Below are 13,454 nucleotides of genomic sequence, written 5' to 3' on the forward strand. Positions count from 1 at the left end.
CGGTAATTTTCACATCTGTCAACACCTGATTTCTTTGAGATTGGAATTATTATATTGTTCTTGGAGTCTGAGGGGTTTTCGCCTGTCTCATACATCTTGCTCACCAGATGGTAGAGTTTAGTCAGGACTGGCTCTCCCAAGGCCGTCAGTAGTTCCAATGGAATGTTGTCTACTCCCGGGGCCTTGTTTCGACTCAGGTCTTTCAGTGCTCTGTCAACTTCTTCACGCAGTATCGTATCTCCCATTTCATCTTGATCTACATCCTCTTCCATTTCCATAATATTGTCCTCAAGTACATCGCCCTTGTATAGACCCTCTATATACTCCTTCCACCTTTCTGCTTTTCCTTCTTTGCTTAGAACTGGGTTGCCATCTGAGCTCTTGATATTCATACAAGTGGCTCTCTTTCTCCAAAGGTCTCTTTAATTTTCCTGTAGGCAGTATCTATCTTACCCCTACTGAGATAAGCGTCTACATCCTTACATTTGTCCTCTAGCCATCCCTGCTTAGCCATTTTGCACTTCCTGTCGATCTCATTTTTGAGATGTTTGTATTCGATTTTGCCTGCTTCATTTACTGCGTTTTTATATTTTCTCCTTTCATCATTTAAATTCAGTATTTCTTCTGTTACCCAAGGATTTCTACTAGCCCTCGTCTTTTTACCTACTTGATCCTCTGCTGCCTTCACTACTTCATCCCTCAGAGCTACCCATTCTTCTACTACTGCATTTCTTTCCCCCATTCCTGTCAATTGTTCCCTTATGCTCTCCCTGAAACTCTGTACAACCTCTGGTTTAGTCAGTTTATCCAGGTCCCATCTCCTTAAATTCCCACCTTTTTGCAGTTTCTTCAGTTTTAATCTACAGTTCATAACCAATAGATTGTGGTCAGAGTCCACATCTGCCCCGGTAAATGTCTTACAATTTAAAACCTGGTTCCTAAATCTCTGTCTTACCATTATATAATCTATCTGATACCTTCTAGTATCTCCAGGATTCTTCCATGTATACAACCTTCTTTTATGATTCTTGAACCAAGTGTTAGCTATGATTAAGTTATGCTCTGTGCAAAATTCTACCAGACGGCTTCCTCTTTCATTTCTCTCCCGCAATCCATATTCACCCACTATGTTTCCTTCTCTCCCTTTTCCTACTCTCGAATTCCAGTCACCCATGACTATTAAATTTTCATCTCCCTTCACTACCTGAATAATTTTTTTATCTCATCATACATTTCATCAATTTCTTCATCATCTGCAGAGGTAGTTGGCATATAAACTTGTACTACTGTAGTAGGCATGGGCTTTGTGTCTATCTTGGCCACAATAATGCATTCACTATTCTGTTGGTAGTAGCTTACCCGCACTCCTATTTTTTTATTCATTATTAAACCTACTCCTGCATTACCCCTATTTGATTTTGTATTTATAACCTTGTATTCACCTGACCAAAAGTCGTGTTCCTCCTGCCACCGAACTTCACTAATTCCCACTATATCTAACTTCAACCTATCCATTTTCCTTTTTAAATTTTCTAACCTACCTGCCCGATTAAGGGATCTGACATTCCAAGCTCCGATCCGTAGAACGCCACTTTCCTTTCTCCTGATAACGACGTCCTCCTGAGTAGTCCCCGCCCGGAGATCTGAATAGGGGACTATTTTACCTCCAGAATATTTTACCCAAGAGGATGCCATCATCATTTAACCATACAGTAAAGCTGCATGCCCTCGGGGAAAATTACGGCTGCAGTTTCCCCTTGCTTTCAGCCATTTGCAGTACCAGCACAGTAAGATCGTTTTGGTTAGTGTTACAAGGCCAGATCAGTCAATCATCCAGACTGTTGCCCCTGCGACTACTGAAAAGCCTGCTGCCGCTCTTCAGGAGCCACACGTTTGTCTGGCCTCTCAACAGGTACCCCTCTGTTGTGGTTGCACCTACGGTATGGCCATCTGTATCGCTGAGGCACGCAAGCCTCCCCACCAATGGCAAGGTCCATGGTTCATGGGGGTAGGATAAATTAGGTGGTAGACTTTAATTTAGTGGTAGAATACTGGGGAAGTGCAATTAGTCTACAAAGGAGATCGTTTACAAATTACTCGTGTGACCCATTCTAGAATATTGCTCAGTTGTGTGGGACCTGTATGAAGTAGGACTAATGGATGCTATGGAACATATACAAAGAAGGGCAGCACGAATGGTCACAGGTTTGTTTGACCCATGGGAGAGTGATCACAAAGATGCTGAAGAAACTAAACTGACAGACTCTTCAAGGTAGAGGTAAACTATCCTGAGAAAGTCTACTAACAAAGTTTTGAGAACTTGCTTTAAGCGATGACTAGGATTATACTACAACACCCTACATACCGCTCACATAGGGATTGTGAGGACAAGATTAGACTGATCACAACAAGCCCAAAGGCATTCAATCAATCATTCTTCCTGCACTCTGTACGTGAATGAAGAAACCTTGAGCCCTAATAACTGGTACAATGGGATGTACCCCTCCCATGCACTTCATGGTGGTTTGCAGAATATGGATATGGATGTAGATGTAGGTATGAGTATTAAGATTGGCTGATTGCTTGTGGAAGGGATGAGACTGGAAAAGAGAGAGAGAATCGAAAAACCGTAATTTGCCAGTGTGCCATATGTTGGCCCTGTCTTCAGAAGAAGAAGAAAAAGGAAAAAATTAGTTATCTCCGACAGATTAAGGGCACCGAATATATTTTGCTCCTGTGAAAAAATACTGACCTCTGCTTTTTAAAGTTAAAGGTGGCCTGGACCTCTAAAATTTCATTATACGAAACTGTTCCTTGAAATGAAATGAGTTTCAGTTTAAACTGCTATCATCATTGAAAGCAGATTTTTGTTGGCTTTCAAATCTCTGTGACATCTTTGTTGAACCTGAACCCAGGACTCACTAGCAACAAATGTCTGAGCCATGTTCTTATACTTCTAATTTTCTCTAAGAGAACTTATCCTCCTATCTTCTCTTCACTGCTCAGGTTTACTTCATCAAATGGAGAGCTGCTTGTGTGAATCATATAGTGGCCGCAATCCCTATTCCTTTTTTAAATTTCAGACACAAATCTTAAGTAGAGCTGAATAGGCACAGGCTGGTTTCCTACACTTTCAACACAAAAAAATCTTTTAGCAGAACACATTCCTCAGCATACAAGGCATTAAGTTAGCACCTATTTCACCATGAGAATAAGTTAGAATCTGACTTCCAGCACCAATTCCTCAGAATTACGTAAATTCATCATTTGCCCCACAAGATGTGCTTGTTTTTCATCACTCAGCCTCAGTTTAATGCGATTTTTTAATTGTTGTGTGTCGCATCCTGTTCTGCTTTATCTCATTTGATTAAGGGTCCTAGGTGACATATTTTTATATATTATCGATTGATGCATCTTTTGCTAAATGCAGGAATCTCTAATTACAGCGGAGTGAAAATAACATTCTTGAAACATCCCCAAGGCTGTGGCTAAGCCAGGTGGCCACAATATCCTTTTTTCCAGGAGTGCTAGTTCTGCAAGGTTCGCAGAAGAGCTTCTGTGAAGTTTGGAGACGAGGTACTGACAGAATTAAAGCTGTGAAGACGTGTCATGAGTCGTGCTTTGGTAGGGCACTTGCCCACGAAAGGCAAAGGTCCTTAGTTTGAGTCTCGATCCAGCACACAGTTTCAGTCTGCCAGGAAGTTTCATACCAGCGCGCACTCCACTGCAGAGTAAAAATCCCATTCATGAAATATCAGTGTGATCTTTTTGACAAAATTGCTGTTTTTTTGCCATATTCAGTATAATTTTTTTCTGAGTCTGTAGTTACATTTTAAGAAATTGGTGTTATCATTTGCCAAACTTTATGTTATTTTGTTGCCAAATTAAATTTATTATTCACTATTGTTTTTGCTAAATTATATGGTTTTATGCCAAATTCAGTGATATTCTTGCTGATTTCAATGCTGTTTTCATGTTCCTGTCAATATTTGTTATGTGGAAAGTGAATTGCCAGCTTAAGATTATACATGACCCTCAGTCTTGCGGAGATTATAAATCAAAATAATATTTTAACATTCAATAGCTATCACTTACGAATATTAGTAAACTGCCGACCTCGCATTTATAACATTTTTCAAGACAGAATTGCAAATTTTGGGATATCTTGTAAAAATCTCCTGTTTCACATTATTTCACCAAAAACCACTTATTTATGTTATAGTTGTCGTGAAATATTCCTGTCGCTACTCGTTGCTCGTCTATACATCTGCACACTATGCAAGCAGTTAAATAGCTTTCTTTGACTTATTTCACAAATTGTAACACCTTGTAACCTTTTGAAGCTAATTAAGGCCATAGAAGCATGGTCTCTTCCAAATGTATGATTGACCAAACGGTGATTCTGGTAGCTGAGGTCAGAAGTTTTTGTTAATCCTGCCTCTTGATTTCCTGTGGTGGTATTTACAGAGAAACTTTCATCCCCTAACATGTAGTTCTTTATTTCTAACCAAGAAGTCAAACACCAGTTTTCACAGATTTAGCTTTTGAAAAAGTTTTTATGTATCAAAATATTTTCATTCGCTCTTTCACCCCCCTGGAGGATGAATTTCCAAACCGAGAAGTCAAATACGAATTTTCATATATGTAACTTTAAAAATGCTTTAGTAGTTCTTTAATAATGATAAAAAACAGTTTCACCCACTATTTTATCTCCTTAGGAACTGAATTTCCAAATATGCTGCAACAAATCTTTTTTTATATCCAGCTGAGAGAGCAAATGCCAATTTTCATAGTGCAAGATTCAAAATTGCCTTAATAGCAACATATTTTCAAAAAACTGTTAATCCCTATTTCCGGAATTTCCAAAAATCTCTTCTTACTGATGCCTGCTGTATAAGAACAATGACCTCTCCAGACTTCAAGTTTCTTTCCTTGGCAGTTTGGGCTGTGCTGGACTGAGTCAGTGAACCAGCCATGACATTTCCTTTTAATATAGAGATTAATATTATACTCAGCTTTTGATCTTTTGTGGATTTTACATTTGCACAACTTTTTGTGCTTTAGACTGTATGAAACAAAAGATATACTAATATATCTAAAAAGAAAGATGATGAAACTTACCAAACAAAAGCGCTGGCAGGTCGATAGACACACAAACAAACACAAACATACACACAAAATTCTAGCTTTCGCAACCAATGGTTGCCTCGTCAGGAAAGAGGGAAGGAGAAGGAAAGACAAAAGGATATGGGTTTTAAGGGAGAGGGTAAGGAGTCATTCCAATCCCGGGAGCGGAAAGACTTACCTTAGGGGGAAAAAAGGACAGGTATACACTCGCACACACACACATATCCATCCACACATACACAGACACAAGCAGACATTTGTAAAGGCAAAGAGTTTGGGCAGAGATGTCAGTCGGGGCAGATGTACAGAGGCAAAGATGAAGTTGACAGACAGGTGAGGTATGAGCGGCGGCAAATTGAAATTAGAAATTAGCGGAGATTGAGGCCTGGCGGATAGCGAGAAGAAAGGATATGCTGAAGGGCAAGTTCCCATCTCCGGAGTTCTGACAGGTTGGTGTTAGTGGGAAGTATCCAGATAACCCGGACGGTGTAACACTGTGCCAAGATGTGCTGGCCGTGCACCAAGGCATGTTTAGCCACAGGGTGATCCTCATTACCAACAAACACTGTCTGCCTGTGTCCATTCATGCGAATGGACAGTTTGTTGCTGGTCATTCCCACATAGAACGCTTCACAGTGTAGGCAGGTCAGTTGGTAAATCACGTGGGTGCTTTCACACGTGGCTCTGCCTTTGATCGTGTACACCTTCCGGGTTACAGGACTGGAATAGGTGGTGGTGGGAGGGTGCATGGGACAGGTTTTACACCGGGGGCGGTTACAGGGGTAGGAGCCAGAGGGTAGGGAAGGTGGTTTGGGGATTTCATAGGGATGAACTAAGAGGTTGCGAAGGTTAGGTGGACGGCGGAAAGACACTCTTGGTGGAGTGGGGAGGATTTCATGAAGGATGGATCTCATTTCAGGGCAGGATTTGAGGAAGTCGTATCCCTGCTGGAGAGCCACATTCAGAGTCTGATCCAGTCCCGGAAAGTATCCCGTCACAAGTGGGGCACTTTTGGGGTTCTTCTGTGGAAGGTTCCGGGTTTGAGGAGATGAGGATGTGGCTCTGGTTATTTGCTTCTGTACCAGGTCGGGAGGGTAGTTACGGGATGCAAAAGCTGTTTTCAGGTTGTTGGTGTAATGGTTCAAGGATTCCGGACTGGAGCAGATTCGTTTGCCACGAAGACCAAGGCTGTAGGGAAGGGACCGTTTGATGTGGAATGGGTAGCAGCTGTCATAATGGAGGTACTGTTGCTTGTTGGTGGGTTTAATGTGGACGGACGTGTGAAGCTGGCCATTGGACAGGTGGAGGTCAACGTCAAGGAAAGTGGCATGGGATTTGGAGTAGGACCAGGTGAATCTGATGGAACCAAAGGAGTTAAGGTTGGAGAGGAAATTCTGGAGTTCTTCTTCACTGTGAGTCCAGATCACGAAAATGTCATCAATAAATCTGTACCAAACTTCGGGTTGGCAGGCCTGGGTAACCAGGAAGGCTTCCTCTAAGCGACCCATGAATAGGTTGGCATACGAGGGGGCCATCCTGGTACCCATGGCTGTTCCCTTTAATTGTTGGTATGTCTGGCCTTCAAAAGTGAAGAAGTTGTGGGTCAGGATGAAGCTGGCTAAGGTAATGAGGAAAGAGGTTTTAGGTAGGGCGGCAGGTGATCGGCGTGAAAGGAAGTGCTCCATCGCAGCGAGGCCCTGGACATGCGGAATATTTGTGTATAAGGAAGTGGCATCAATGGTTACAAGGATGGTTTCCGGGGGTAACAGACTGGGTAGGGATTCCAGGCGTTTGAGAAAGTGGTTGGTGTCTTTGATGAAGGATGGGAGACTGCATGTAATGGGTTGAAGGTGTTGATCTACGTAGGCAGAGATGCGTTCGGTGGGGGCTTGGTAACCAGCTACAATGGGACGGCCGGGATGATTGGGTTTGTGAATTTTGGGAAGAAGGTAGAAGGTAGGGGTGCGGGGTGTTGGTGGGGTCAGGAGGTTGATGGAGTCGGGTGAAAGGTTTTGTAGGGGGCCTAAGGTTCTGAGGATTCCTTGAAGCTCCGCCTGGACATCAGGAATGGGATTGCCTTGGCAAACTTTGTAAGTAGTGTTGTCTGAAAGCTGACGCAGTCCCTCAGCCACATACTCCCGACGATCAAGTACCACAGTTGTGGAACCCTTGTCCGCCGGAAGAATGACGATGGATCGGTCAGCCTTCAGATCACGGATAGCCTGGGCTTCAGCAGTGGTGATGTTGGGAGTAGGATTAAGGTTTTTTAAGAAGGATTGAGAGGCAAGGCTGGAAGTCAGAAATTCCTGGAAGGTTAGGAGACCTCTGTCCTATCCAAAGGCCTCACCTTCAGCCCCACTCCCAGATTTAACCAAACAGCCCTCGTCAAAGATTTACTGTCCTACACCCGTACTCTCTGCTGGAAATATCACTTTGCCACGAAGAAAAATGATCCTAATCCTACTCCTAATGATCCAATTCCCCAAGACACTATCCAAATTGAACCATGCCTGGAACAGTTCCGTCCTCCGTCACAGCGGGACCCACCTCCTCTTCCTCAAAATCACCCTCTCCTAACCTTCCAGGAATTTCTGACTTCCAGCCTTGCCTCTCAATCCTTCTTAAAAAACCTTAATCCTACTCCCAACATCACCACTGCTGAAGCCCAGGCTATCCGTGATCTGAAGGCTGACCGATCCATCGTCATTCTTCCGGCGGACAAGGGTTCCACAACTGTGGTACTTGATCGTCGGGAGTATGTGGCTGAGGGACTGCGTCAGCTTTCAGACAACACTACTTACAAAGTTTGCCAAGGCAATCCCATTCCTGATGTCCAGGCGGAGCTTCAAGGAATCCTCAGAACCTTAGGCCCCCTACAAAACCTTTCACCCAACTCCATCAACCTCCTGACCCCACCAACACCCCGCACCCCTACCTTCTACCTTCTTCCCAAAATTCACAAACCCAATCATCCCGGCCGTCCCATTGTAGCTGGTTACCAAGCCCCCACCGAACGCATCTCTGCCTACGTAGATCAACACCTTCAACCCATTACATGCAGTCTCCCATCCTTCATCAAAGACACCAACCACTTTCTCAAACGCCTGGAATCCCTACCCAGTCTGTTACCCCCGGAAACCATCCTTGTAACCATTGATGCCACTTCCTTATACACAAATATTCCGCATGTCCAGGGCCTCGCTGCGATGGAGCACTTCCTTTCACGCCGATCACCTGCCGCCCTACCTAAAACCTCTTTCCTCATTACCTTAGCCAGCTTCATCCTGACCCACAACTTCTTCACTTTTGAAGGCCAGACATACCAACAATTAAAGGGAACAGCCATGGGTACCAGGATGGCCCCCTCGTATGCCAACCTATTCATGGGTCGCTTAGAGGAAGCCTTCCTGGTTACCCAGGCCTGCCAACCCGAAGTTTGGTACAGATTTATTGATGACATTTTCGTGATCTGGACTCACAGTGAAGAAGAACTCCAGAATTTCCTCTCCAACCTTAACTCCTTTGGTTCCATCAGATTCACCTGGTCCTACTCCAAATCCCATGCCACTTTCCTTGACGTTGACCTCCACCTGTCCAATGGCCAGCTTCACACGTCCGTCCACATTAAACCCACCAACAAGCAACAGTACCTCCATTATGACAGCTGCCACCCATTCCACATCAAACGGTCCCTTCCCTACAGCCTTGGTCTTCGTGGCAAACGAATCTGCTCCAGTCCGGAATCCTTGAACCATTACACCAACAACCTGAAAACAGCTTTTGCATCCCGTAACTACCCTCCCGACCTGGTACAGAAGCAAATAACCAGAGCCACATCCTCATCTCCTCAAACCCGGAACCTTCCACAGAAGAACCCCAAAAGTGCCCCACTTGTGACGGGATACTTTCCGGGACTGGATCAGATTCTGAATGTGGCTCTCCAGCAGGGATACGACTTCCTCAAATCCTGCCCTGAAATGAGATCCATCCTTCATGAAATCCTCCCCACTCCACCAAGAGTGTCTTTCCGCCGTCCACCTAACCTTCGCAACCTCTTAGTTCATCCCTATGAAATCCCCAAACCACCTTCCCTACCCTCTGGCTCCTACCCCTGTAACCGCCCCCGGTGTAAAACCTGTCCCATGCACCCTCCCACCACCACCTATTCCAGTCCTGTAACCCGGAAGGTGTACACGATCAAAGGCAGAGCCACGTGTGAAAGCACCCACGTGATTTACCAACTGACCTGCCTACACTGTGAAGCGTTCTATGTGGGAATGACCAGCAACAAACTGTCCATTCGCATGAATGGACACAGGCAGACAGTGTTTGTTGGTAATGAGGATCACCCTGTGGCTAAACATGCCTTGGTGCACGGCCAGCACATCTTGGCACAGTGTTACACCGTCCGGGTTATCTGGATACTTCCCACTAACACCAACCTGTCAGAACTCCGGAGATGGGAACTTGCCCTTCAGCATATCCTTTCTTCTCGCTATCCGCCAGGCCTCAATCTCCGCTAATTTCTAATTTCAATTTGCCGCCGCTCATACCTCACCTGTCTGTCAACTTCATCTTTGCCTCTGTACATCTGCCCCGACTGACATCTCTGCCCAAACTCTTTGCCTTTACAAATGTCTGCTTGTGTCTGTGTATGTGTGGATGGATATGTGTGTGTGTGCGAGTGTATACCTGTCCTTTTTTCCCCCTAAGGTAAGTCTTTCCGCTCCCGGGATTGGAATGACTCCTTACCCTCTCCCTTAAAACCCATATCCTTTTGTCTTTCCTTCTCCTTCCCTCTTTCCTGACGAGGCAACCATTGGTTGCGAAAGCTAGAATTTTGTGTGTATGTTTGTGTTTGTTTGTGTGTCTATCGACCTGCCAGCGCTTTTGTTTGGTAAGTTTCATCATCTTTCTTTTTAGATATATTTTTCCCACGTGGAATGTTTCCCTCCATTATATTATATTCAAAAGATATACTAAGTGCTATTTGTATGCAAGTTATACTGTTCAGCTTCAAAATCATTTCAAAGGTTGAATACTTTATATGTTACATTTTATTTGTCATTTGATTGGAATTGATGTAGTTTCATTCACCAAGTACTACACAATATGTGTTTCTTATGCATGAGTAAATCTAATGTTGCATGTCATATGTCTGTTCTTAAAGCCTTAGCCCAAAGACGTTGCTTCACAAATTACACACCTTTAAATAAATTAATTAGTGCAACAGTGTTACAGGTTTCCAATCATTACTGTCATGTTTTGCACATTGTTTCTTGACAGACAGGAAATATGTTGATAAAGGGATTCCTGGCCCAAATTGTAATATATATATTTTCACTGTGATACTTTGCAGAACAGTATTTTGTTGCTTCAATAATCTCATTAGTTTTGGAAATGTGTAACTAAGTATGCAATGCTATACTGCATAAATAATTGTTTATTGTGTGTGGATACATGGTGTGTACATTACAGATGATGTGTTATGCTACAGGTATACAAGAGCAGCTCAAAGCGTAAAGCACATATTTTGAAAATACACCCAGGTGCAGAACTGCCACTAAGTAACCGTCGGAAGGTAAGTGATTCTTACTTATCAGAGGGCAATGACACTCACTACTTTAAGAAAGTTCATGTGTTTGTAAGGCAAGTGTGGGAAATGATAGACATGAGTTTGTTGATATAAGATGTGTGTCACATTATTGTAATAGTGTATCATGTTCCATGCAGATCTTGTTGATTAATTCATTTTTTGTTGATAGTGAGTTATCTATTACAGGAAATAAATAGTAAATTGATATGCAGTGAGCAGTGTATCCACTTTCTCACATATATATGGTGGGATTGCTTAAACTTGAGAGAGTGTAATAGTACCATGTTTAATACGTGTCTCGCTGATTTAAGAAGAAAGTTTCTGAATTTGTACATATACAGAGAAATACTATTTAGCAAAAAATCCAAAATAAAGAGGCTTCAAGTGTGATCTAAAGAGGTATTAAAAATTAAGTGCAGAGATGAAGGAAAATTAACTCCAGATTTTGAAATGAGTGTTTTGTGGTGGCTGTAGCCCTTCTTTTAGATGCAGTCCTGGGTCTTCTACATATCATCGTATTCAGTGGCTGTCTAGGCATACAGCACTGCCTGAACAAAATTGGGTTATCATGCTTGCTGATAGTGTCAAATGGCATACATTTGCACCATTAAAAAAGAAAGGGGTATTAAGCACTAGAAATAGTTCATCTTCAAAATGGCTCTGAGCACTATGGGACTTAACTTCTGAGGTCATCAGTCCCCTAGAACTTAGAACTACTTAAAACTAACTAACCTAAGGACATCACACACATCCATGCCCGAGGCAGGATTCGAACCTGCGACCGTAGCGGTCGCGCGGTCCCAGACTGTAGCGCCTAGAACGGATCGGCCACTCCAGCTAGTTCATCTAATTATAACCTTAAGCAACCATCAATCAAGTATATTTTTGAAAAAAAATCATTGATTTTCATAACAAGTAATTGCCATGTGACAGTGCTGATACCACATTTCAACAAAGGTCACAGTCATCATCTCGTAGCCTTAAGATGATGACACTTGTTGAAACACTGCCGTATCTTGAATACAGCCACTATGTTGGAAACCTGCCAACCTGAAGAAAATAAGGTGCAAATGCTGAGCAAAAATCATTGAGTTCTTGCAAATCAGTAATCCAGTGGCTAAAATGTGCCAGTTCTGAAAATAGTAGAATGACAACTATTCATGTAAATTTAAAGGACAGACAATGGGGATAACGTTAGCAGTAGCAAAAATGTTTTATGTGAGGCTCAATAAATAAACAGTGATCGCCATGGACTATCATCTAATACATGGAATGACATGGAATGCAGAGACGTGCCATACTTATTTTATGTCATTAGATAAAAGTGAATCGTGGAGATGGAAGACAAGCCATTGGCTACTGCAAATGGCATAGCTTGGGGCAAGGGGGTATCATCGCCCAAGGCGGCACAGATGTGAAGGGGGGGAGGGGGAGGGCAGGTGGCAGGGATCGGCTGTGCTGAATAATCCTCTCTGCAGCATCAGGCCGTATTATTATATCAGATAATTGTATTGTCATCAAGCCTACATACATACTTAGGCAGAATTTAAAGTCAGTTGGACTAGTGCAAGTGGTTAAAATGGAGAGTTGTAAGATTTGACCTAAGCCAATATGGTACTTATATTTGTTGTTGCTGTTGTTGTTGTGGTCTTCATTTCAGAGACTGCTTTGATGCAGCTCTCCATGCTACTCTGTCCTGTGCAAGCTTCTTCATCTCCCAGTACCCACTGCAACCTACCTCCTACTGAATCTACTCAGTGTATTCATCTCTTGGTCTTCCTCTACGATTTTTACCCTCCATGCTGCCCTGCAATACTAAATTGGTGATCCCTTGATACCTCGGAACATGTCCAACCAACTGATCCCTTCCTCTAGTCAAGTTGTGCCACGAATTTCTCTTCTCCCCAATTCTATTCAATACCTTCTCATTAGTTATATGATCTACTCCCCAATTGTATTCAATATCTTCTCAATAGTTATGTGATCTACCCATCTAATCTTCAAGATTCTTCTGTAGCACCACATTTCAAAATCTTCTATTCTCTTCTTGTACAGACTATTTGCCGTCCATGTTTCACTTCCAAATATTTTCAGAAACGACTTCCTGACACTTAAATCTATACTCGATGTTAACAAATTTATCTTCTTCAGAAACGCTTTCCTTGCCATTGCCAGTCTACATTTTATATCCTTTCTACTTCGACCATCATCAGTTATTTTGCTCCCCAAATAGCAAAGCTCATCTACTGCTTTAAGTGTCTCATTTCCTAATCTAATTCCTTTAGCATCACCTGACTTAATTCGACTACATTCCATTATCCTCGTTTTGCTTTTGTTGATGTTCATCTTATATCCTCCTTTCAAGACACTGTCCATTCCGTTCAACTGCTGTTCCAAGTCCTTTGCTGTCTCTGACAGAATTATAATGTCATTGGCGAACCTCAGCGTTTTTATTTCTCCTCCATGGACTTTAATACCTACTCCGAATTTTTCTTTTGTTTTCATTACTGCTGGCTCAATATACAGATTGAATAACATTGGGGATAGTCTACAACCCTGTCTCACTCCCTTCCCAATCGCTGCTTCCCTTTCATGCCCCTCGACTCTTATAACTGCCATCTGGTTTCTGTACAAATTGTAAATAGCCTTTCGCTCCCTGTATTTTACCCCTGCCACCTTTAGAATTTGAAAGAGAGTATTCCAGTCAACATTGTCAAAAGCTTTCTCTAAG

The 13,454-nt window shown here is 42.8% G+C and overlaps 1 protein-coding gene across 3 annotated transcripts in view; it reads left to right on the plus strand.

The window, feature by feature from the left end:
- Positions 1-13,454, plus strand: part of LOC124619388 (zinc finger protein 160-like) — a 219,771-nt gene that overhangs the window by 181,057 nt on the left and 25,260 nt on the right. For all 3 annotated transcript variants that reach the window (XM_047145734.1, XM_047145733.1, XM_047145735.1), the window contains one exon: positions 10,625-10,708. In XM_047145734.1, coding sequence (XP_047001690.1) covers positions 10,625-10,708 — 84 coding nt within the window. The remainder of the gene's footprint in view (positions 1-10,624; positions 10,709-13,454) is intronic.

Source organism: Schistocerca americana, chromosome 6, assembly GCF_021461395.2.
Source record: "Schistocerca americana isolate TAMUIC-IGC-003095 chromosome 6, iqSchAmer2.1, whole genome shotgun sequence".
In the NCBI taxonomy this organism is placed as follows: Eukaryota; Metazoa; Arthropoda; class Insecta; order Orthoptera; family Acrididae; genus Schistocerca; species Schistocerca americana.